Raw genomic sequence first — 25850 nt, 5'->3', positions numbered from 1 at the left:
CCCCACAACCTCCTGGACAGTCTGGGGTTGTGGCCATGACCACTAGGCCACGCTTCCCAATCAGACCCTGAGTAGAGACTATTACAAACTGGTGGAGAACATGGGTATTCGATTCCACCCCTGAGAGAAGAGGAGATTGACTGACCTAGGCGGCCAAACAGCCTGATTTAGAACAACATGGGCTGGTTGGCCAGTGACGATGGAGAACAGCGATAGCTTGGTTGATGGTCAGGGCACTTACCTGGGATGTGGGATGTCCAGGTTGAAATCTCTGGATTGAATGAGATAAATTCTCTTGCTTTCTCTTTCTCTCATGTTGCCCTGAAATTTCAAATATAAAATAAACAGGTATATGGCTGCAAAAAGTTTCTGTGTTGACAAATTTGCATTTTCAGATTGAAAAAACTGTTTTGTTGAAAATTTCATGATCAGCTCTAGTCAGGAGTGATGTGCATTAGCAAAGCTCTGGGGTTTGGGGAGTTTATAGTAGGGGGTCATTGTAGGTTAACATGAATCATAGAATCGTAGGACTGGAAGGGACCTTGAGAGCTCATCTAGTCCAGTCCCCTGCACTCATGGCAGGACTAAGTATTATGTAAACCATCCCTGACTGGAGCTTGTCTAACCTGCTCTTAAAAATCTACAATGAAGGAGAACCCACAACCTCCCTAGGCTATTTATTCCAGTGCTTAACTACCCTCACAGTTAGTAAGTTTTTCCTAATGTCCAACCTAAACCGCCCTTGCTGCAATTTAAGCCCATTGCTTCTTGTCCTATCCTCAGAGATTCAGAACAATTTTTCTCCCTCCTCCTTGTAACAAACTTTTATGTACTTTTATGGAAGTGCTTTGTCAGAGCTGTTTGCAGGAGCCGACCCTTCTATTCTGCGTTGACTCTAGTCCAGTGGTTCTCAACCAGTTTACCAATGTGGGCTGCATATACAGCTTTCTATGTGTTATGTGGGCTGCATCCACACAATATACATACCTGTATGGCCCTAAGGATATCACGTGGGCCGCAGCTGTGCACTGATTGGGCCACAAGCAGCCCGCCGGCCATGGGTTGAGAACCACTGTGTCAGTGCTGTTGTCCTTTAGGAACTTGAAATAATGTGGATTCATGCTGCCTTTTGATAAAGTAGTGTGTATGTTCTTTTTTCTCTGAATGACTTGTCAGTAACCAAACTGCAGGCGTTTGTGTATAACAATTTTTTATTTTCTTAGGTCCTGCTTTGCTGCTCACCAGTGATAATATCAAACAGCGGCTTGGTTCTGCTGCACTGGACAGGTACCCATTTCCCTTGACCCACTACTTACTGAGCAATGCTAAGGAAGGCCCAAGATGCACTTGTCTAAAAATCACACACTCAGCATGGGGAATATTTGCTAAAATATTTACGTTCCCATCAAAAAATAAGTCAGGCATACTAACCTTTTTAAAATAGAGCTAAGTTGTTTTTTTAAACTTTATTTTCCACAGACTCTCATTTTTCACTTGTCAAGTATATGCTTTTGAAATAGGTGTCAGGTTAATTATCCTAGTTCTTGAATGAGTGGATGTTTTGCATTCATTTGTAAAAATGTCATGAAATGTCTGATTAATGTTAGGTAGAGGCATATCCTGGTTCTTCAGTGCGTGTGTATTTAATGGAACAAATAGCAGGAAAATAAATGGCCTGGAAATGTTAGCTGAGACATAGACTGAACCCAAATATGAGGAATTTCTCAAGCTTGTCAGTTATAAATGTGTTAGGCTTTCTTTTCGCTTAACTTCTGTGCTCAAATAGCTTAATTTCCAGTATTGTGTATTGCTTGTGAATCTCCTTACCCAGCCGGCCTGTCTGGGAGTATAGAACCTGGGTCTTACCTGATTCTACAATAGCAACTTTGGTAAAGGCTCATTACAACTGGACCTTCTAGCTCAGCTTTGGTTCTGAGAACAGGATTCCTGAAAATGGCAATACCCTGCTAGTTTACAAGAGTAAAGCAGAAGAACAGTGCTGCTTCTTTGCAAAGCCTGTGATGACGGCAGAGTAGCTTAGCCCTGGATTTGTTAAGGTTGTGGCCGAACCCTGAAGGTTTTAGAAATTTGGTCGATGCTGATCCAGACTTTATAAATGTTTGTCTGTACTTCCCTCTAAGAGGCTCTGGCTTCCACCTCCTCCATGACCCCTATTAAAACTGCCAACCTTCCTCCTTCACTTCTTGAAGACCCTGTTGCAGAGCAAAGCTTCTCTGGTGGCATTGCATTCAAAGTGCACATGCTCTGGGGCTGGGCACCCCAGAGAACATTACAATCCCAGGAACATGCACTCTTAGATATGGGCAGTGGCCAGGGTTCAGCTGCACCGAAAGCATCCTCCTAGGGGAGAGGGCTGCGGGGAGGGTGCTTTGGCTGTGCGTGAACTCTAAGGGATTGAATTTCTTATTCACATGTGAAGAGTGTCTCACATTTAACTCGGAGGATGGAGGAAGGTTTGTTTTGGCTTCTGTTTTTTCCAGACTGGCTTTTCCCATACCAAGATGATAGTGGAGCTGAGCAGCTGGGATTCTAGCAGAGGTTCAGTGGATGGAGGGACAGATTTCCCCCCTTCCCCCATGATTAGGAAGACAGTGTTTTTAAAAAAAAAGAATATTTAGCTAGGTTAGATTTCAGTCCTTTCAGTCATTAGACGTGTCCCATTTAAAAAATGTTTGGGTGACCCCAGCTTCTGTTTATAGCCTCCAACATTTCCCCTCTGGGCTCAGTCCTCCACTCTGGCTGAATTCTTGCTGTGAATTGATCATAATTGTTTTGTTTGTTTGTGTCCCCCAGTATCCATGAGTACAGGCTATCTAGCTGGCTGGGGCAGCAGGAAGATATTCACCGTATTGTGCTCTACCAGTCTGACAGCACCCTTACTCCTTGGACACAGCGCTGTATCAGACAGGCGGACTGCATCTTAATAGTAGGGTTGGGAGAACAGGAGCCCACTGTTGGAGAGGTGCGGAATGTCTTTCTTTTTATCTGACGGTGGGGGGCAAAATTGCAAAACAACCTATTGTGTGACTGAGGCCTTGTTCTGGCTTTGGATTTGATACCCCTTGGGCATAAAATAGTGCATTATCATTATCATCTCCCTGGAAGTTTCTTTGAACTCCTGGGACTTTGGGAAACCTACCACCTGCAATCTCTGTATACATCACCTCCCTGGCTTGTCTCAGCCTTGGAACAGAACTAGTGAGTAGATGGAGAATGGGAGTGCTGTAAGTTAAGCTATGATAATAATGAAAAGTAAAGAAGACAAGGAGGGAAGAATGGAAGAAGGAGAAAAGAATATTTGAAAAAAGTGTCCTCATGTAAAATAGGCTAAGAACACCCTAAGCAGCAGTAAGCATTTTTAAACCTTTACTTTTTATCAGCTTGGGAGTAGATTTCATTTTATATGCGCTTCGTATGTCCATCTTGTTTAGATGTACAGTAGGCATTATATGGAAATAGTCAAAAAAAACCAGGAGTTTTTATATATATATATATGCATCCGAAGAAGTGGGTTGTAGCCCACGAAAGCTTATGCTCTAATAAATTTGTTAGTCTCTAAGGTGCCACAAGTACTCCTGGTTTTTTTGAGGATACAGACTAACACGGCTGCTACCCTGAAACCTATGGAAATAGTGTTCAACTTGTTTACTTTAAACGGCTCTTTATAAGTTCCTGCTAATCTTCAAGCAGGGAAAAATTAACTAGCTAACATTGTTAAGAGTAGCCACATAAATGCAAAGGAAGGTGAAAATATATTAGCCTAAATTACCTTTGTGCGATTCGTCCTAGTGTGCACATTTACACAGCTCTCTGCACATGCAGATGACGTGAGGAGCAAGATGGGAATGAGGAGGAAAGTAGAGGTGGTGTACTTTTGTAAGAAATACTGTACTCTGTTAGATTGGCCCTGTACTAGTGGATGTCTGACTGTGTGAGTGTAATGTGCTTCAGCTAGAAAGGATGCTGGAGAACACAGCAGTCCGAGCCCAGAAGCAGCTGATCCTGCTCCATAAAGAGGATGGGCCTCTCCCTTGCCGAACTGTGGAGTGGCTCAACATGAGAAGCTGGTGCTCAGCTCATCTTCACCTCCGCTGTCCCCGTCGAGTCTTCTCCCGGAGAAGCCTGCCCAAGCTGGTAAGGATACCTGCCTCTGTGTGTTGGTCTTCTGTCAGCACTTTCAATCCTAGCACCACATTTACTGTTCATTAAAGATAACCTAGGATAATGTCAGTGCATCATGCTGTGACCTGCAGTTGGGAAAGGTATTACCAAGATATTGTCTCCATTAATTGAGGACCTAATTCATTGTAGAAATCTAGTAGAGATCCTTGGTTTACAGCTGATTTAGGGATTGAAGGATGTATGTAGGGGTTTTGATCTGTTGGAGCCAGTGAATATGTATAACTGTTGCAGATGATACTAAACTGCTCAAGATAGTTAAGACCAAAGCAGACTGTGAAGAACTTCAAAATGGCAAATGAAATTTAATGTGGATAAATGTAAAGTAATGCACATTGGAAGAAATAACCCCAACTATACATACAATATGATGGGGGATAATTTAGCTACAGCGAATCAGGAAAAAGGATCTTGGAGTCAGCGTGGATAGTTCTCTGAAGACATCCACGCAGTGGGCAGCGGCGGTCAAAAAAGCAAACAGGATGTTAGGAATCGTTAAAAAGGGGATAGAAAATAAGATGGAGAATATCTTATTACCCTTCTATAAATCCATGGTACGCCCACATCTTGAATACTGCGTACAGATGTGGTCTCCTCATCTCAAAAAAGCTATACTGGTATTAGAAAAGGTTCAGAGAAGGGCAACTAAAAGGATTAGGTGTTTGGAACGGGTCCCATATGAGGAGAGATTAAAGAGGCTACGACTTTTCATCTTGGAAAAGAGGAGACTAAGGGGGGATATGATAGAGGTATATAAAATCATGAGTGATGTAGAGAAAGTAAATAAGGAAAAGTTATTTACTTGTTCCCATAATACAAGAACTAGGGGCCACCAAATGAAATTAATGGGCAGCAGGTTTAAAACAAATAAAAGGAAGTTCTTCACACAGCACACAGTCAACCTTGCCTGAGGAGGTTGTGAAGGCTAGGACTATAACAGCGTTTAAAAGAGAACTGGATAAGTTCATGGAGGTTAAGTCCATTAATGGCTATTAGCCAGGATGGCTAAGGAAGGTGTCCCTAGTCTCTGTTTGTCAGAGGGTGGAGATGGATGGCAGGAGAGAGATCACTTGAACTGTTATGTAGCCCTGTCACGGGGTGGTCCCCCTGAGAGTCCTTTCAGGCCTTAATCACAGACCGCACTCACCCTAGGTCTCTTTCACCACCATGTTTTCTTGTATTCTTCTAGCAGGCCACAGCCAGTAGTGCTATTTACATCTATTTTCCATCCGTAGCCAGCCCTCCTTGCTTGCTTCTAGGGAAGAGAACTGTAGTAGCAGCATCTAGTCCTGCCTGCTTCAGCCTTTCTTAAAGCTTCCTGTTCTCCCCCCGAACTACCGTCCTGCTTAGCTCAGAGGTGGGCAAACTACAGCCACATCCAGCCCACGGGACTCCCCTGCCCTGCCCCTGAGTTCCTGGCCCTGGAGGCTAGCCCCTAGCCCCATCCCTGCTGTTCCCCCTCCCCCGCAGCCTCAGCTCACTGCGCCACAGCCAGGGCCAGCTCCAGCTTTTTAGCCGCCCCAAGCGGCAAAGAAAAGAAAAAGCTAAACAAAACCCAATTGAGCTGCCGTCGAAGAGGAAGAGACGGGGTGAAGGACTCGCGCCCGAATTTCCCCCGAAGACTAAAACGGGGTGCTTGAGCTGCCGCCGAAGTGCTGCCCCAATAATGGACGGACTGCTGCCCCTTTCTATTGGCTGCCCTAGGCACCTGCTTCCGTCGCTGGTGCCTGGAGCCGGCCCTGGCCACAGCCTGACCTGGTGCTCTGTGCTGCGTGGTGGCGTGGCTGGCTCCAGGCAGTGCGGTAAGGGGGCAGGGAGCAGGGGCGTTGGATAGAGGGCAGGGGAGTTCCGGTTGGTTGTCAGGGAGCGGGGGTGTGGATAGGGGTTGGGGCGGTCAGAGGGCGGGGAACAGGGCGGGTTGAATGGGGGCAGGGGTCCCAGGTGGACAGTCAGGAATGAGAGGAGGGGTTGGATAGGGTGGCAGGGGGCAGTCAGGGGCGGGGGGTCTGGGGGCAGTCAGGGGACAGGGAGGGGTGGATGGGGCAGGGGTACCCGGGGGGGCCATCATGGGACAGGGAACGGGGGGGTTGGATGGGGCAGGAGTCTGGGGAGGTTGAATAGGGGGTGGGGGCTGGGCCACACCTGGCTTTTGGGGAGGCACAGCCTCCCCTAACCGGCCCTCCATACAATTTCGGAAACCCAGTGTGGCCCTCAGATGAAAAAGTTTGCCCGACCCTGTCCTAGCTGTTGGGGGTACTTCTGCCCAGTTAGCCCCTCAGCTGTATTTCTATTCAGTTAATTGGTCTCCTCTGCCAACTACCAGTTAGGTCCCAATTAATATAGCCTGGTGGTGGTAGAGTGACAGGGTGCTGCGTTAGTGCCGGACTCAGTACACCCTGTTCCAAGCCCTTAGGCCTGGTCCACACTAAGCCCCCAGTTCGAACTAAGATACACAACTTCAGCTACGTGAATAACGTAGCTGAAGTCGAAGTATCTTACTTCGAACTTAAAAGTACTTACCGCGGGTCCACACACGGCAGGCAGGCTCCCCCGTTGACTCCGCCTACTCCTCTCGGAGAGCAGGATTACCGGCGTCGACGGCGAGCACTTCCAGGATCGATTGCTGGCTGCTGAACCAGCGGGTAATATAAATGTACCCTTAGTGTTATCATAAGGCTCTCAGTGTTTGAGGAGAGGGTGCAGAGAGCCAAGCAGGCTGAAATCCTGCATAAATTGAGGAATTTCTTTGTGGAATACAAGAATGAGGCTTTCTGATGGTTAGTTGCAACTAGTTGCATTTTCTTAGTGGTTGAGTTCAACATTTGATGTTTTCCTTCCTGTTCATTTTTGGATACTTCATGTTATTTTTGTTTTGTTTTTTAGGAGGTTGGGTGGGAGGAAGGTATGTCATGACTTGGTCTTTCCCAAGAAGTTGCACAGTGCATATCTTGTTATGCAGCGCAATTGCACATTCTCAACTCAGTGGAAGAGGGAGCCTTTTAAACATATGGTCAAAACTGGTGGCCACCTTAATACAGTGAAGGCCAAGTAGCTGTTTCTCTTACAAATTCCCCCAGCCTCCAGGTTTTGTAACAAAATGTCAGAACAATTGGAAATGGCATCAATGTGAAGCTTGGTTGTATATCATGGGATTCTGCCTAGTTGAAGTTGTAACTTATTTTGCAGGCAGGTCCATCTTTAAAGTGGATAAACTGCTGTAGTGTTAGAAAGAGAGCGAGAGAGCTTCAGCTCTAGTTAGCTGTTCATTTAGGGATCAGTTCTATCCCATTGATTACACTGGAAGCTTCCAGTGCTCTGCAACTTTGAAAATTAGGCCCCCTCTCTTTAGTACCTAAATGTGGGTTATAGGCCTAATATTTTGTCCTTATCCTCTTTGCCTCAGTGTCCCTGTTTACAGATGAAAAATGTGACAGTGCAAAATGTTATTTCCCTGGGTTTGGCTGGCAAACCTTCCCTTAGCTTGTTTGTTGACCTAGGTCCCCTCTTTAAATACCATGGAAGCGAACATCCCTTAACATTGGTTTGTTTTGAAATGTTGAAGGAAACAGGTTTGTGGGCTACATTCTGATTATGACATCTAAAAGAAAATTAAAATCCTGCTCAGTTTGTTTAATGATTTTGTTAGTGACACAAGCTGAGCCAATTCTCTGTGTCTGAAGGCGTAATCTGTCAGCCATGACTAGGAAGGAGGGATGAGGACATGTTTGTGCCTTCTTGTCCTTTGGTTCACCCCCCTCTCCACATGGTTCTCCATAATGGACAAATGAGTTCTAGAGACAGTCATCCGAGGTTGCAACCTTTAATTTCCTTTAGCTCCTATCCTCTGACAAGGATACTTACAAGCTACAGGGTCAAAGGATTACCCAGACACTGCCACCATGCTAAGAGCCGTGCAGCATCGTCTGAATATCAGGGCTATAAAGCACGTTCTCCCATCCATAACTTTCTATGGAATGTATTTTTTTCATAGATTCACACACACACACAAAATCAGAGGCTTCAGAGCAGTTGGGAACCTGAAATCCTTGAGCAGGCTCTAGCTCTTGGTGGGTACACTGTTATCTATTCTGGCACCTGTTCACCCGGGAGACTACATGTCTTCGATTGACCTCTCTCATATGGATCTCTGCTGCCACATACAAGATTCAGAGCCACTGATTAAGGGCCAACCCCCCTCATCTGTTGCTGCTTGGATGGGTCTTGTAGGTCCATCTGGGTCTGTTCCTAATTGCATTGTGTCTGTAAGGGATTAGGGAACATATCAATGAAGAAGAGAAATATTTGGCTTTTGCCTGTAAGTTAGTTGTCTTCAGTTATGCCTGTGGCCCACCCTGCATTGGCCAGCATTAATGCTAACATGTAAACATTCTTAGAGGGAAACAAATGTACACACTTCAATTTTCTTAAATTTTAAAAAGGAACTTGCATTATTTTTAGCTGTGTAAATTACAGCCTTCTGGGTGGGGGTTTGTGAGTGGGTCTTCGACACTGCAATATGAACAGCTTTGATCTGCCTCCTGATCTTCCAGGAGAAAACCACCCATCAGATGTGTGTCATAATATTTCTATGATCTTTACCTCCTACATGCAGACAGTACCAGTTGTGCAAGTGCAACTGTTGACAGCACTGGCATTAAAATCATTGCTTGTATTAAAGCCCAGACTCTTAATATCGTAGTAACATCATGTCTGTGATTACTGCTGTCCACATCCACCATTTTTCTGCCTTCCCCCCTTTTGGCTTATGAACTCTGAATGCAGCTTATGGAAGCATCATCTGCTTTTGTTTATGTCTTGTATGCTGCAGTTTTTCATCAGGAGGAAACTCAAGAATCTTACTAATCTCAGTAATTAATTAGTGGAGATCTGTTGTGTTGGCTCATCAGCCCAGAGTTGAAGGTGTTTAGCAGGACCTTCCAATTGCTCATTTTGCTGTGAAACAGGTGCATCTGCTGTTTCTCTTCATGTTTTTATCAGATGCTTGAGTTCTTCTATTCTGGGTGGGAGGGAAAGTGTTAATGCATGAATGAAAGCTTCTGTTTTTCTTCTAGTAGTGTCCCTACGGGTGCTCCACTCTAGGTTTTCTAGCACCCCCTGCGCCTTTGATTAGAGATTTATCGCAGCAATGTCCGTTTGGCCTGCATGTGTGCCCTAGTCAGCCTCGTGCCCCATGCCGTTGTTATATAGTACTGCGTGGGTGAAGCACCCTCAGTTCCTCAACCACCTCAACCTTAGATGGAGCTCTGGCAGTTGTTCCCATTGAGATTTCCTCAACTTGTCCTCATTTCTTGTGCTAATAGATAGTCTAAGGGCTTGTTTCCACTTACCAGGGGATTGATGCACGGCAGTCAATCCACCTAAAGAAGACCCGCTAAATCGACCACTGATTGGTCTCCCGTCAGCTCCGGTACATTATTCATGTAGGGGGAGTTGCGTAACTAAGGTCAACTTAGCCCCATAATGTAGACCTACCCTTAGTAGCTCTTAGCATGTGACTAATTAGTTGTAAGTAGTAGTAGTTTAAGCGTCCTAGTTTTAAAAAAATGTTTATTTTTCTTTCATATGTGTTATATATTATGGATACTAGATAGTAGTTATGCCTGGTTCTCCCAGCTTCAAACATTGTCTGTTATACCAGGAGGTGATCCCGGTAAGTGACGGATACTCCCGCTGCATATGTTGACATGGGGAATTGCACATTGCCCAGGAAAGCTACATCTGTCTGGCGCTGAAATCAAGAGCCTGGAAAAACATAGAGATAAAACTTCATTTCCTCATGATGGAGAGCTCTCTATGCCCAGCTTCTGACCCATGCCAAGGGACACCCCCTGTACTCTGGTCTCTGAGCAAATCTGCTGTCTCCACAATATTGGAGCCCCATATCTCTGGGTCACTAAGAGGAAGACCCAAGACTCCTCTCATAATTCCTTAAAGGCCCATGCCCCTGGATCATCAGGTAGAGAATCTACCTCAAAAAAACCAAGGTTGTCAGTGTCTTGAACCACTAAGGCACCATATGCTCTCCAGTCAGGTTACCCGCAAGGCAACTGGTTCCTCCGATACCAGGGCATCACTAGATTGAAAGATGACAAAGCCTTGGTCCGGAGAGATTGCACTGTTAGCAGACCGAGGTGGCAAGAAGAGCACCTCTGCTTCCTTGGTACCGAAGTTATGCTCAGAATAAAAAAGGACAAAGCCAGAGTCATCCTAAGAGTTCCGACCTGGCCCAGATTTCTTACCTGATTTAGCTGGCCGTTTGCTCTCAATCACTCTCCACGCTGCTCCTCATCTCCTCTCCCAGGAAAGCGAGATGATCCTTCACCCCAATCTCGCAGTGCTTTGTCTCAAACCATGGTTGATGGTTCATGGGATTAGAGGCAACCTGCTCAGAGGATGTAAAATTAGTACTATTGCACAGCAGGAAGCAGTCCACTCGCTGCACGTACTCTCAAAAATGGAGGAGATTTGTCTGTTGGTGTGACTTCAAATATATGCCACCAATGACCTCATTGCTGCTGGATATACTGGACTATGTCCTAACTCTAAAAAGCTTGGGACTCTCGATGAGCTCCATAAGAGTTTACCTGGCAGCCATCACGGCTTTCTACCCCACAATAAAGGGTTATTCCGTCTTTGCCCACCCAACCACAGCGAGATTCTTCAGCCAGTCCAATGCCCTACTCCTGTTTGGGACCTCAGTCGAGTCCTTAAATGCTTCACAAGACCCCCGTTTGAACCAACAGCTATCTGCTCACTGCTCCATTTATCAATGAAGACAGCATTCCTGATAGCCATCATGTTGGCACAGCAGGTTGAGGAACTAGTAGCCCCGATTACATGCCCCCCTTTCACAGTAGTTTTTAAGGACAAGGCCATGCTGCAACCCCCTCAAAATTTTTACCCAAAGTTTCTTATGAGTTCCATATTAACCAACCCATTTACCTGCCTGTTTTCCACCCCACACTACATCTAGATAACCAGGAGGCACTGCTGCACACCCATGAAGTCAGGAGAGCCCTGGCCTTCTATCTGGACAGGACAAAGTCCTTCAGAACGACCCACAAGTTGTTTGTTTCAGTAGCAGATAGTCAAAAGGGTCTGTAATCTCTAATCAAAGGCTTTCCAAGTGGAGATCAGCCTGTATTAATTCTTGCTACAAATCTTTCAATATTCAAACACCTTTGAATATATGCACTCATTCTATTAGGTCCATTTTCACATCTATGGCATTCCTCAAGAACGTGCCCATTATTGAAATACGTAAGGCCACCACTTGCTCACCTAACAGAATGCTATAACTCACAACTCTGCTGCTGATACTGTGTTTGGTTTGGCTGTACTTTCTTTGGTACTGTACTCCGAAGTCTCCCCCATCTTAGAGGGAACTGCTCAGAAGTCACTTAGAGTGCAGCACCCAAAGGGATACTGCTGGAAGAGGAAATAGTTCCTCATCCTGTGCAATCACTGTGGTTATTCGAGATGTGGCCCCCTACAGGCACTCCACTACCTGTCCTCCTTCCCCTCTGCTTCAGAGTTCTCTGTTGTGGAGCTTGGCAGTAGAGAAGGAACTGAGGGCAGTTCTATAACAACGGCACAGGGCACAAGACTGACTAGCACACATGTGCAGGTGACACGGACACTGCTATGAAATATCTCCAGTCAATGCGCACCTAGATTGGAGCTCCCATAGGGACACACATCTTGAAGAACCACAGTTACTGCACAGGGTGAGTAACCATTTCTTATGTGAAAGATTTTACTTTTGGAGTTGTCTGATAACTCCAAAAGTTGTTTTGTCCTGAAATATTGAGAGCTGAACAAATACAGTAAACAAACCACATGGGACATATGGTGAGCTATTAAGATACCAGGAAAAACAACGAGGAGTCCTTGTGGCACCTTAGAGACTAACAAATTTATTTGGGCATAAGCTTTTGTGGGCTAAAACCCACTTCATCAGATGCATGGAGTGAAAAATACAGTAAGTAGAATATATATCATAGCACATGAAAAGATGGGAGTTGCCTTACCAGGTGGGGGGGTCAGTGCTAACGAGCCAATTCAATTAAGGAGCCCAGCCCCACTTTGCCCCCAGCTCTGCTCCAGCCCAGCCATAGCCCTGACTCCCAGGCCAGCTGTGGCTATGCCACGGGTCTTTTATTCCAATGTAAAGATACCCTAAAATTCTTTGAATAGATGCTGGATACAAAAGTGCTTTCAATGTATCCGTAGCTTCCTTGGCTCTAGGTACTGAGAGCCCCCTTCTCCCTGGGCAACCCTTTGCCAGGTAATTAGAGAGCCAGCAAGCAGGCTTCCCCCACTACCTGAACCCACTATTTATTAGTTCCTTTGTTTTCTGGGAACAGAACTTTGATCCAGACGAGTGAGATTTGCGTAAGTGATAAGAGAGGTTTGCAATATCCCAGCTGCACTGTGCTTGTCATAAAATTAAAGCAACTTTAATTTGTGTAATGTCTTCCATGTCAAAGGCATCTCCAGGTGCTTCCCAGAGTTAAATAATAAATGGCCGAGGGAAAAAAGGAATGGAAAGATACATGCAGGGGAGGGGAGAGATTTTCAGATAAAAAGAAATGGAAGAGAGCTGATGAAGCAAAGGAACAGGGGAGTTTTTCTGTGCAGTTGGAGCTGCAGACAAGGTGGTGCTTGCCTGGGCAGTTGCAAGACAGTATGAAGGAATGGAGGCAAACATTCCGCGACGGGAGGAGCAGAGAAGAGGGGCAAGGACAGGGTAGGCTGATGGTGCCTGACCTTGGAGCAGTGTTCTGAAACGAACGGGGAGAATTTGAGGTTGGGGTAAAGTTGTTGCACTTATTTGTACAAGTGTGAAATTGGTTAGCAGTACCATGCACATACTAGAGACTTTGAACTTGGTGAGCCTATATTGAAAATTATTGTAAGAACTGTGGCAACAGGAGATGAAGGTCTGAATGAGGGTCCAAGCAGTGGTGGACACAGGCATTGTTCCACAGATACTAAGCAGCAGATATACAGACATAGAAAATGTGGAAGATATAGAAAAGTGTACAAATTGAAGGCATGTAAAAGGTCTGGGAAGAGGAGATATATAGTGTGTCCCTAGGTTGCTTGTAGGATTGTTTTTCAGGGACACTTGAAGTGGTTAAGGCATGTTATTGTTAGTGAAATTAGACATTTGTTACTATTTTGAACAATTGAAGCTCTACAAATCCAGGTCCCTGTCCAGGACAGGAATGTTCCTAGTGGTGATAATTGGTAGTTTCTTGAAGAATGAAGTCTCTGTTCAAACACACATGATCTTCCTCCCAAGGGCAACTTCCTCATTTAGAGTATACCATAGCTGCAAGTGAAGATGTAATTGTAGCATGCGTAGATGGAACAAGATGAAAACTAGCCCGGGTAACAATAGCAGTGAAGACCAGTGGCACAGGCTTCAGCACAGGTTAGCAACCTGAGGATGTATCCAAGGTCCCTGGTGGGCCTGTACTTAGGCTAGCTGCCCCAAGTACAAGCCTGTGCCATCATGTCTTCACTTGTGTTGTTACTTGTGTGTGACCCCAAGAGCCCCTTCATGCCCTCTGGCAGGGGGCCCACTATACAGTAACTCTTATCAGGCCTGACACACTCAGAAACCCAACACACTGTCGTCATAATATGTATCCAAAGGATATCTTGTACGGTATTGTATGTAAACTGGTGACACATTGTGTATAATGAATTATGTATGTGCTGGAAGTATGTTCTTCAGATGTGTTTGGACGGCAGTGCATAAACCCAGTCTACCCTAGACAAAGGAATGTGCATTGACCAGTCTGTCCGGCTTGCTTGCAGGCAGAGGACAATGAAAGCACATGTACATGTAAGATAATCACAGCAATCAAGTTAACAAGGGGAAGATAGCTTAGTGAGCATGCTAGGGGACAGAGTCTGTATCCCCAGGAAGTTTTTCTGGCTCTTGAGGAAAGACAGTGGACTTTGGGGAAATATAAGGAGACCATCATTTAGGGAACAAAGGAGACAGCACCCTCTGATTCTGTGAACATTGGATCCTCTTGCCAGAAGGATTGGAGATGCTGGTGGCTTGAGGTAAGTGAGAAAGCTGTTTAGGCAAAGTTAGTAGTAGACATTGGAAAGCATGTTTCATATTGTTTTGTTAGTAGCCATGCCTGTCTATTTTACTCTTGCTAAGTATCACTTACATCTCTTGTTTTTGTTAATAAATGCATTCTTAGTTGTACTATAAATCATCTCAGTACTGTTATATTGAAGTCAATGTGAGTCTTTAGCTAAGCTAGCAGACTGGTGTGTGCTGTGTCTCTTTGGAGACAGGGAACTTAACTTCTGTGAGTGTCTAGTGAGAGGGACAGCATGCTCCATGGAGATGTGTCTGGGGAACTTAGGAATTGGGAAGTCACTGATTGTTACCTGCAAGACAGGGTTTAGATTGGTAGAGTGTTGAGGAGCTGGCTGGCAAGGCAGACAGGCTGCAGTGTCAGGGAGCTGACACACATGCTAATCTCCAGCAAAGTTCATGCTCACACTTGCTAAGGCAGAGTGGTAACACGGTGGCTTGTGGTTCTGGACTGCCATGAAGAGAGCATCTAGTGGTGGCTAGATTAAAACCAGCATGGGGATCCTACCCATGCTACAGTTATACCTTCACTTGAATCAAGCTAGCACAGGTAACAATGGTAGTGAAGATTTGGCTATTGTTACAGTGTTAGCTTTAATCTAGCTATGTCTGCCTACTTCCTAATGGTGCATTGCACATGTGTGATAAACCATGCTCTAAATTGCCCTTTCTCTGCCCTGCAGATAGAAATGTATGAACGAGTATTTCAGAAACCACCAGACCGTCACTCTGACTTCTCTCGACTAGCCCGTGTTTTGACTGGAAATGCTGTGGCCCTAGTGCTCGGAGGTGGTGGAGCCAGGTAAGTCCCATATGGTTGTTCTGTGTACTCTGATAAGGCCTCTTACCAGACGTGATGCAACATTGTCATCAGGTTGTATTCTGAAATGATCCTATGGGTTGAGACACAGTCTGGAAAATCACACTTGTCCTGTGAACCCTGGGGCAGGTGGTGACTTCTACACTTCCTGCACATATGCGTGAAGCATCTGGCACTGATCACTCTCAGAAGACAGGATATGGAGGGCTAGCTGGACCTTTAGTCTGTCCCAGTATGGACATTTTTATGTTCTTGTGAGCACCTATGTAGGGGAGACTCAGGAGATGCTGTCATCATTGGCTGTAAGTGTGGATTTATGCAACAGAAACCACAAATGTTTTGGCTTGTTCCAAAGGGAGAATTCTCTCTTCCCTATTCTCTTCTGTCTATTGGCATATGACAGAGGGAAGCACGGAGACTTTCTCGCCGCTTTTGGCTTGCAGTGACGTAGAATCATAGAATATCAGGGCTGGAAGGGACCTCGGGAGGTCATCTAGTCCAACCCCCTGCTCAAAGCAGGACCAATCCCCAACTAAATCATCCCAGCCAGGGCTTTGTCAAGCCTGACCTTAAAAACCTCTAAGGAAGGAGATGCCACCACCTCCTTAGGTAACCCATTTCAGTGCTTCATCACCCTCTTAGTGAAAAAGGTTTTCCTAATATCCAACTGTCATAACTATAAAGGGAAGGGTAACAGCTCTCCTGTGTACAATACTATAAAATCCCTCCTGGCCAGAGACTCCAAAATCCTTTTACCTGTAAAGGGTTAAGAAGCTCGGATAACCTGGCTGACACCTGACCCAAAGGACCAATAAGGGGACAAGATACTTTCAAATCTTGGCGGGGGGAAGGCTTTTGTTTGTGCTCTTTGTTTTGGGGGGAGTTCGCTCTTGGGACTAAGAGGGACCAGACATCAATCCATGCTCTCCAAATCTTTCTGAACAAGTCTCTCATATTTCAAACTTGTAAGTACAGCCAGGCTAGGCATGTTAGTTTTATCTTTGTTTTCTCAACTTGTAAATGTACCTTTTGCTAGGGTGTTTACCTCTGTTTGCTGTAACTTTGAACCTAAGGCTAGAGGGGGTTCCTCTGGGCTCTTTAAGTTTGATTACCCTGTAAAGTTATTCTTCTTCGAGTGATTGTTCACGTCCATTACACATTAGGTGTGCGCGCGCCACATGCACGGACATCGGAAACTTTTTCCCTTAGCGGCTCCCCCCCCCCCCCCCCCGCCAGAGCGGCGCCCCACTCTAGGGTATATATATCCCTGCAGGCCCGACCCCCTCAGTTCCTTCTTACCATCCGTGGCGGCGTTGGAACAACTCTGTCTCTCGTCTGAGAGTGTCCCTTAGCATAGTCATTAGTGTTATCTTCACAGTTATCAGTTCTTTAGTTGTTAGTGTTAAGCTAGTAGTTAACAGTTCTTTAGAAGTACTTAAGCTCTTGTAGTAGGTGTTTGGTCAACCCCGGCACCGGCCCTGCGTGGCGGGGCATGCCGCACGCCCAAGGCTTCAAGGCTTGTGCCACATGCCGTAAGCCTATGCCATTGAGCGACCTTCACAACTCGTGTCTCCGTTGCCTGGGGGAAACACACCAAAAAGAGCGCTGCAAGATCTGTAAGGCCTTTAAGCCCAGGACTAAGAAAGAAAGAGACTTTCGCCTTAAGCAGCTGCTCATGGAGACGGCGTTACAGCCCTCCACTTCGACGGCACCGTCTGCCTCAGTACGGAGCGCCCTGGCATCGGTCCGGGACCCGGCGCCGGCGGGACACCCGAAGCCCACGGCACCGATTCAGCGAGGACACTTACGGCACCGGTCGTCTTCGCCGCCGAAATCGAAGGGCCAACCCAAGGCCCGAGGACGCTCCCCGCATAAGAGGGCAGTGCCAGCGAAGATCTCGAGTGCGCCTAAGGCCGTTATGGCCCCGGCACAGGTCCCGGTGTCAGTGGCTCCAGCGCCGAAAGGCCCGTCGAGCCCTGGGATAGGCGCGTCGAGTGAGGGGGAAGGGCTGGAGGAGCTCTTGGAACAGCCCTCCACTCCGGACACATTTGAGGCAGCAAAGGACCTCATTGAATTGTCCATTGAGGGCCCTCCACAAACTAAGGACGCTCCGCCGAGACTGCCATCCAGAGACAAGCCGGCAATGGTGCGCCCATCACGGTCGCCATCTCGGCACTGTTCATGGCACCGGTCCTGGTTGAGTTCCGCCTCGGTGGACTCCCGGTTGCCCTCCGCGCAGAAAGCACCACAGCCGTCGGGCCTCAATAAGCGGACGGCACCGACCCAGCAGCCATACTCGAATTGGCACCGGGACGCGTCGGTTACACGATCCCCGAGACCGACCACCCGTAGTCGTTCCCGGTCCCGTGGTCACCGGTACCAATCCAGGTCCAGATCGGCGAGACGCTACTCCAGGTCCCAGTCACGGAGACACTACTCTACACTACTCTACTACCGAGGCACTGTCCCACGGCACCGCCGTGGCCTTCAAGATCACCGTCCGTGGTGTCGGAGACTGACTCGGGCCGGTACGGCGGGTATGCCCACAGGACACAGGCCAGTAGAAACTACAAAGCCTCTTGTCATCCTCAATGGGGCCAGCCAGGCCAATGGCCATTCTGGACACCCTGGGCCTACCACCAGCAAGGCCCCCCATCCAGGGCCTCGAGATCTGGGTCATCAGGGTACCGGTCCCGCTCTCCGCAGTACCGCCCGCCCTCTCGCAAGGAGGCCTCCCTTGACTCTGCTGACGCAGCTGCTAGGACAATCGCGTCAGGGGTAGTGATGAGGCGCTCGGCATAGAATCATAGAATATCAGAGTTGGAAGGGACCTCAAGAGGTCATCTAGTCCAACCCCCTGCTCAAAGCAGGACCAATTCCCAGCTAAATCATCCCAGCCAGGGCTTTGTCAAGCCGGGCCTTAAAAACCTCCAAGGAAGGAGACTCCACCACCTCCCTAGGTAACGCATTCCAGTGTTTCACCACCCTCCTAGTGAAATAGTTTTTCCTGATATGCAACCTGGACCTCCCCCACTGCAACTTGAGACCATTGCTCCTTGTTCTGTCATCCGCCACCACTGAGAACAGCCGAGCTCCATCCTCTTTGGAATCCCCCTTCAGGTAGTTGAAGGCTGCTATCAAATCCCCCCTCATTCTTCTCTTCTGGAGACTAAACAATCCCAGTTCCCTCAGCCTCTCCTCATAAGTCATGTGCTCCAGACCCCTAATCATTTTTGTTGCCCTCCGCTGCACTCTTTCCAATTTTTCCACATCCTTCTTGTAGTGTGGGGCCCAAAACTGGACACAGTATTCCAGATGAGGCCTCACCAATGTCGAATAAAGGGGAACGATCACGTCCCTCGATCTGCTGGCAATGCCCCTACTTATACAGCCCAAAATGCCGTTAGCCTTCTTGGCAACAAGAGCACACTGTTGACTCATATCCAGCTTCTCGTCCACTGTGACCCCTAGGTCCTTTTCTGCAGAACTGCTACCTAGCCATTCGGTCCCTAGTCTGTAGCAGTGCATGGGATTCTTCCGTCCTAAGTGCAGGACTCTGCACTTGTCCTTGTTGAATCTCATCAGGTTTTTTTCAGCCTAATCCTCTAATTTGTCTAGGTCTCTCTGTATCCGATCCCTACCCTCTAGTGTATCTACCACGCCTCCTAGTTTAGTGTCATCTCCAAACTTGCTGAGAGTGCAGTCCACACCATCCTCCAGATCATTAATAAAGATATTAAACAAAACCGGCCCCAGGACCGACCCTTGGGGCACTCCGCTTGAAACCGGCTGCCAACTAGACATGGAGCCATTGATCACTACCCGTTGAGCCCGACGATCTAGCCAGCTTTCTGTCCACCTTACAGTCCATTCATCCAGCCCATACTTCTTTAACTTGGCGGCAAGAATACTGTGGGAGACCGTATCAAAAGCTTTGCTAAAGTCAAGGAATAACACATCCACTGCTTTCCCCTCATCCACAGAGCCAGTTATCTCATCATAGAAGGCAATTAGGTTAGTCAGGCACGACTTCCCCTTCGTGAATCCATGCTGACTGTTCCTGATCACTTTCCTCTCCTCTAAATGTTTCATAATTGATTCCTTGAGGACCTCCTCCATGATTTTTCCAGGGACTGAGGCTGACTGGCCTGTAGTTCCCCGGATCCTCCTCCTTCCCTTTTTAAAAGATGGGCACTACATTAGCCTTTTTCCAGTCATCTGGGACCTCCCCCGATCGCCATGAGTTTTCAAAAATAATGGCTAATGGCTCTGCAATCTCACCCGCCAACTCCTTTAGCACCCTCGGATGCAGCGCATCCGGCCCCATGGACTTGTACACGTCCAGTTTTTCTAAATAGTCCCGAACCACTTCTTTCTCCACAGAGGGTTGGTCACCTTCTCCCCATGCTGTACTGCCCAGTGCAGCAATCTGGGAGCTGACCTTGTGTGTGAAGACAGAGGCAAAAAAATCATTGAGTACATTAGCTTTTTCCACATCCTCGGTCACTAGGTTGCCTCCCTCATTCAGTAAGGGGCCCACACTTTCCTTGATTTTTTTCTTGTTGCTAATATACCTGAAGAAACCCTTCTTGTTACTCTTAACATCTCTTGCTAACTGCAACTCCAAGTGTGATTTGGCCTTCCTGATTTCACTCCTGCACGCGTGAGCAATATTTTTATACTCCTCCCTGGTCATTTGTCCAATCTTCCACTTCTTGTAAGCTTCTTTTTTGCGTTTAAGATCAGCAAGGATTTCACTGTTTAGCCAAGCTGGTCGCCTGCCATATTTACTATTCTTTCTACACATCGGGATGGTTTGTTCCTGCAACCTCAATAAGGATTCTTTAAAATACAGCCAGCTCTCCTGGACCCCTTTGCCCTTCATGTTATTCTCCCAGGGGATCCTGCCCATCTGTTCCCTGAGGGAGTCAAAGTCTGCTTTTCTGAAGTCCAGGGTCCGTATTCTGCTGCTCTCCTTTCTTCCTTGTGTCAGGATCCTGAACTCGACCATCTCATGGTCACTGCCTCCCAGGTTCCCATCCACTTTTGCTTCCCCTACTAGTTCTTCCCTGTTTGTGAGTAGCAGGTCAAGAAAAGCTTTGCCCCTAGTTGGTTCCTCCAGCACTTGCACCAGGAAATTGTCCCCTACACTATCCAAAAATTTCCTGGATTGCCTGTGCACCGCTGTACTGCTCTCCCAGCAGATATTAGGGTGATTAAAGTCTCCCATGAGAACCAGGGCCTGCGATCTAGCAACTTCTGCTAGTTGCCAGAAGAAAGCCTCGTCCACCTCATCCCCCTGGTCTGGTGGTCTATAGCAGACTCCAACCACGACATCACCCTTGTTGCTCACACTTCTCAACTTTATCCAGAGACTCTCAGGTTTCTCTGCAGTTTCATACCGGAGCTCTGAGCAGTCATACTCCTCTCTTACATACAACGCAACTCCCCCACCTTTTCTGCCCTGCCTGTCCTTCCTGAACAGTTTATATCCATCCATGACAGTACTCCAGTCATGTGAGTTATCCCACCAAGTCTCTGTTATTCCAATCACATCATAGTTCCCTGACTGTGCCAGGACTTCCAGTTCTCCCTGCTTGTTTCCCAGGTTTCTTGCATTTGTGTATAGGCACTTAAGATAACTCATCGATCGTCCCTCTTTCTCAGCATGAGACAGGAGTCCTCCCCTCTTGCGCTCTCCTGCTTGTGCTTCCTCCCAGGATCCCATTTCCCCACTTACCTCAGGGCTTTGGTTTCCTTCCCCCGGTGAACCTAGTTTAAAGCCCTCCTCACTAGGTTAGCCAGCCTGCTGGCAAAGATGCTTTTCCCTCTCTTCGTTAGGTGGAGCCCGTCGCTGCCTAGCACTCCTTCTTCTTGGAACACCATCCCATGGTCGAAGAATCCAAAGCCTTCTCTCCGACACCACCTGCATAGCCATTCGTTGACTTCCACGATTCGACGGTCTCTACCCCGGCCTTTTCCTTGCACAGGGAGGATGGCATGGTTACAGGCTTCAGGCCTTCCGCCAGTACCACCCTCGTCCTCGGCAAGAACCGTACCGCCGTCGTGGCAGAGATAACAGGCGGAGACGTAACAATACGCCTAACCAAGGCCAAGGTCATGGCCAAGGCAAGCCGCAGTCAGGAAGTAAACCAGGCTTTTTAAGCTACGCTCGAGGACAGCGTACCACATTCCATTCTGGATCCACCTCTATGTTTCAGGGACCACCTGTCCCATTTCTACCGTGCATGGTCGCACATAATATCGGACCGCTGGGTCCTGCGCACGGTGAAGGCGTGCTATACCCTTCAGTTCTCCTCGCCCCCTCTCTTCCATCCCCCTTCCCCGTCCCTCTTCAGGGACCCCTCTCACGAGCAACTTCTCATGCAGGAGGTGCAGACCCTCCTCACAGTGGAAGCAGTGGAAGAGGTCCCACCAGACCTAAGGGGAAAAGGATTCTACTCCAGGTATTTCCTAATTCCCAAGGCAAAAGGGGGCCTCCGTCTGCGCAGACTAAACAAGTTTCTGGTCAGAACACGTTTCCGTATGGTCTCCCGTGGAACTATTATCCCATCCCTGGATCCAGGGAATTGGTACGCTGCCCTCGATATGAAAGATGCGTATTTTCACATCGCCATCCGCCCGTCCCACCGGCGGTTCCTGCGCTTCACCATCAACCAGCGCCATTTTCAATTTACGGTCCTGCCCTTCAGCCTAGCAACGGCACCACGAGTGTTCACGAAATGCATGTCCGTCGTAGCAGCCTTTCTTCGGAAGAGAAGGATGCGCGTGTACCCGTACTTGGATGACTGGCTCCTCGCGGGCAGGTCAGAGGCCGAGGTCCGCTCCCACATGACGTGGCCTTACAGGTGTTCGGCAGGCTCGGCCTACTGGTCAACGTGCCCAAGTCCATGCTAATTCCCACGCAGAGACTGGACTTCATAGGTGCAATCCTGGACTCGGTGACGGCGCGGGCAAGTCTTCCAGAGTCGCGGTCCTTGGCCATTCAAGGGGTCGTAAGCTCCGTCCAGCAATTTCCCACGACTATGGCAAGGTGCTGCATGCAGCTCCTGGGGCACATGGCAGCCTGCACACACATAGTCAGACATGCCCGCCTAAGGCTCAGGCCATTGCAGTTGTGGCTAGCCCAAATGTATCGCCCCTACAGAGACCCCTTGGACCAGGTGGTGACGATCCCGGCTCGGGTGTTAAGCTCCCTCCGCTGGTGGCTCGATCAACAGCAGGTTTGCAAAGGGATCCCCTTCGCTGCCCCACAACCCACTCTGACGTTAGTAACAGATGCATCGGACCTGGGTTGGGGGGCGCACCTGGGGGAACTGCGGACCCAGAGGTTGTGGTCCAGGGAAGACAGGTTGCTTCACATCAATCTGAAGGAGCTGAGGGTGGTTCGCTTCGCCTGTCAGACCTTCCACGCCACCATGGGAGGTCACAGCGTGTCAGTTCTGACGGACAACACTACCGCCATGTTCTACATAAACAAGCAGGGCGGGTCCTGGTCCTCTCCCCTCTGTCACAAGGCACTCCGCCTATGGGACTTCTGTATAGCCCATTCGGTCCATCTAATCGCAACGTATCTCCCAGGGGTCCAAAACGGGTTAGCAGACCGCCTCAGCCGATCCTACCACATGCACGAATGGGCTTTGAGGCGGGACGTCCTGCATTCAATCTTCCAGAGGTGGGGGTTTCCCCGGGTGGATCTATTCGCCACCAAGGACAACAGACAATGCCCTCAGTTTTGCTCTTTCCAGAACCTCAGCCCGGGGTCGTTGGCAGATGCCTTCACGATTCCGTGGGGAGGGAGCCTGAGGTATGCCTTCCCTCCATTCCCGCTCATCCACAAGGTCCTCCTCAAGACCCACAGGGACAAGGCAACAATCATCCTCATCGCCCCGGCGTGGCCACGATAGCATTGGTTCACGACCCTGCTGGAATTGTCCATAGCCGTCCTGATTACCCTCCCCCTCCATCGCGACCTCGTCACACAGGCCAGGGGTCGCCTGCTCCACCTGAACCTACCGTCGCTACATCTCACGGCGTGGTATCTCTCTGGCTGAATGATGCGGAACACAAGTGCTCCCACCAGGTCCAGCAAATTCTCCTTGGTAGTAGGAAGCCCTCCACAAGAGCGACATACCTGGCCAAATGGAAGAGGTTCTCCCACTGGTGCGAGCCTCAGCACATACAGCCTCTGCAGGCCTCAGTCCCATCAATTCTGGACTACTTACTGCACCTCAAGCATCAAGGGCTCACCCCCGCCTCAATTAAAGTGCATCTGGCTGCCATATCGGTGTTCCATCCGGGGGAGTTGGGAGTGTCAGTGTTCTCCAACCCCACAATAGCCCGATTCCTCAAGGGACTGGAGAGGGTGTTTCCCTATTTGCGCCCACCAGTCCCTGCGTGGAATCTGAACCTGGTCCTAACTAAGCTCATGGGGCCCCCCTTTGAACTCCTAGCCGCTTGCTCCCTCACACATCTTTCGTGGAAGGTGGCATTTCTCGTGGCCATCACATCGGCCAGGAGGGTATCGGAATTGAGGGCCCTCACTTCGGAACCCCCTTATACAGTTTTTCATAAGGATAAGGTGCAACTAATTCCTTCCAAAAGTGGTCTCGCAGTTTCACATGGGGCAAGACATTTGTCTACCGGTGTTCTTCCCTAAGCCCCATGCAGACCCTAGCCACCGCAGCCTGCATACCCTCGATGTTCTGAGGGCCTTGGCGTTTTATCTGGAGCGGACCAGGTCGTTCTGCAAAACACCTCAGCTGTTTATTGCCGTTGCGGAACGTATGAGAGGCCTACCTATCTCAACACAACGCTTGTCAGCATGGATTGTGCGTTGCATACGCACGTGCTATGAGCTCGCCAACGTACCAGCCCAAGAGATCCGGGCTCACTCGACTAGGGCTCAAGCATCCTCGGCGGCTTTCTTGGCGCAGGTTCCGATCTAGGAAATCTGTAAAGCAGCCACCTGGTCGTCCGTGCATACGTTCACAGCCCACTACGCAATCCATCATCAGACCAGAGAGGACGCAGTGGTTGGCAGGGCTGTGCTACAATCAGTTTTACCTTGACTCCTACCCGCCTCCAATGGTAAGCTTGTGAGTCACCTAATGTGTAATGGACGTGAACAATCAGTCAAAGAAGAAAAAACGGTTACTTACCTTCTGTAACTGTTGTTCTTTGAGATGTGTTGTTCACGTCCATTACACTTCCCACCCTCCTTCCCCTCTGTTGGAATCACTGGCAAGAAGGAAACGAGGGGGTCGGGCCTGCAGGGATATATATACCCTAGAGCGGGGCGCCACTCTGGCGGGGGGAAAGGAGGCCCTGCTGGCCCGACGGGAGCCGCTAAGGGAAAAAGTTTCCGACGTCCGTGCACGCGGCGCGCGCACACCTAATGTGTAATGGACGTGAACAACACATCTCGAAGAACAACAGTTACAGAAGGTAAGTAACCATTTTTTTTCCATCCTGATTTACAGAGACAATTTTTACGTTTTTCTTTAATTAAAAGCCTTCTTTTTAAGAACCTGATTGATTTTTCCTTGTTCTAAGATCCAAGGGGATTGATCTGGACTCACCAGGAATTCGTGGGGGGAAAGGGAAGAGGGGGGGAATGATTAATTCCTCCTTGTTTTAAGATCCAAAGGGTTTTGGATCAGTGTTCACCAGGGAGTTCGTAGAAGAGTCTCTCAAGGCTACCCAGGGAAGGGAGTTAGCCCATTGGGAGTAGTGGCAGCGGACCAGATCAAAGCTGGTAGTTAAGCTTAGAAGTTTTCAAGCAGGCCCCCACATCTGTACCCTAAAGTTCAGAGTGGGGAAGGAGCCTTGACACCAACGTAAACCTCCCCCACTTCAACTTGAGACCATTACCCCTTGTTCTGTCATCTGGTACCACAGAGAACAGTCTAGATCCATCCTCTTTGGAACCCCCTTTCAGGTAGTTGAAAGCAGCTATCAAATCCCCCCTCATTCTTCTCTTCTGCAGACATGTTAATCCCTGCATGGATCCTTATTTTTGGAAACAGCATTTCAAAACTTTCCAAAGCCATTAATTAAAAATTCTGGCAGCAAGGAATGACTCGTACCCTAATGGGAAATTATGTTGGTGTTTACAGTATTCAAAACCTCTGCCTCATCTTTGCTTGTGAGAGGTTTCCTATAGCAGAAAGGGCAGAACACCCACCTGGAGTTCTTCCCTTTAGAATTCTGGCCAAAGTCCCAGTGGGCTTTTAGAAATAGATCACCACCTGCACTTTTTTTTGCAGTTTCTTCCAAAATAATTCTGTTCTTTGAGAACTTTCTCCTGAGGCAAACATTCTGCAAAGGAGAGTTCCAAGGTCCTGTGGTTCAAGAAGTCTGTGCCCCAACCCCCTACCCCATCCCTGAGCCCACCCCCAACCCAGAGCCCCTCCTGCACCCCAAACCCTTCATCCCTGGCTCCACCCCAGAGCCTGCACCCCCAGCCCTGAGCCTCTCCTGCACCCCAAACCCCTTCCACAACCCAGAGCCCCCTCCCACACCCTGAACCCCTCATTCCCAGCCAAACCCCTCAGCCCTCACCCCCGCACCTCAACCCTCCCCAGCCCTGAGTCCCTCCTACACCCTAAACCCCTCATCCCCAGCTCCATTGGGTCACAGGCATCAATACTTTTCTTC

The 25850-nt window shown here is 48.4% G+C and overlaps 1 protein-coding gene across 4 annotated transcripts in view; it reads left to right on the top strand.

Moving 5' to 3' along the window:
* PNPLA7 (patatin like phospholipase domain containing 7) overlaps positions 1–25850 on the top strand; it is a 408012-nt gene that overhangs the window by 273588 nt on the left and 108574 nt on the right. For all 4 annotated transcript variants that reach the window (XM_054007693.1, XM_054007690.1, XM_054007692.1 and 1 more), the window contains exons 23-26: positions 1224–1287; positions 2815–2983; positions 3973–4155; positions 15034–15152. In XM_054007693.1, the coding sequence (XP_053863668.1) occupies positions 1224–1287; positions 2815–2983; positions 3973–4155; positions 15034–15152 (535 nt within the window). The remainder of the gene's footprint in view (positions 1–1223; positions 1288–2814; positions 2984–3972; positions 4156–15033; positions 15153–25850) is intronic.

The sequence above is a fragment of the Malaclemys terrapin genome, chromosome 17, assembly GCF_027887155.1.
Source record: "Malaclemys terrapin pileata isolate rMalTer1 chromosome 17, rMalTer1.hap1, whole genome shotgun sequence".
In the NCBI taxonomy this organism is placed as follows: Eukaryota; Metazoa; Chordata; order Testudines; family Emydidae; genus Malaclemys; species Malaclemys terrapin.
Note: the sequence above shows the minus strand (reverse complement) of the source record. Positions and strands in the feature narration are given on the sequence as shown.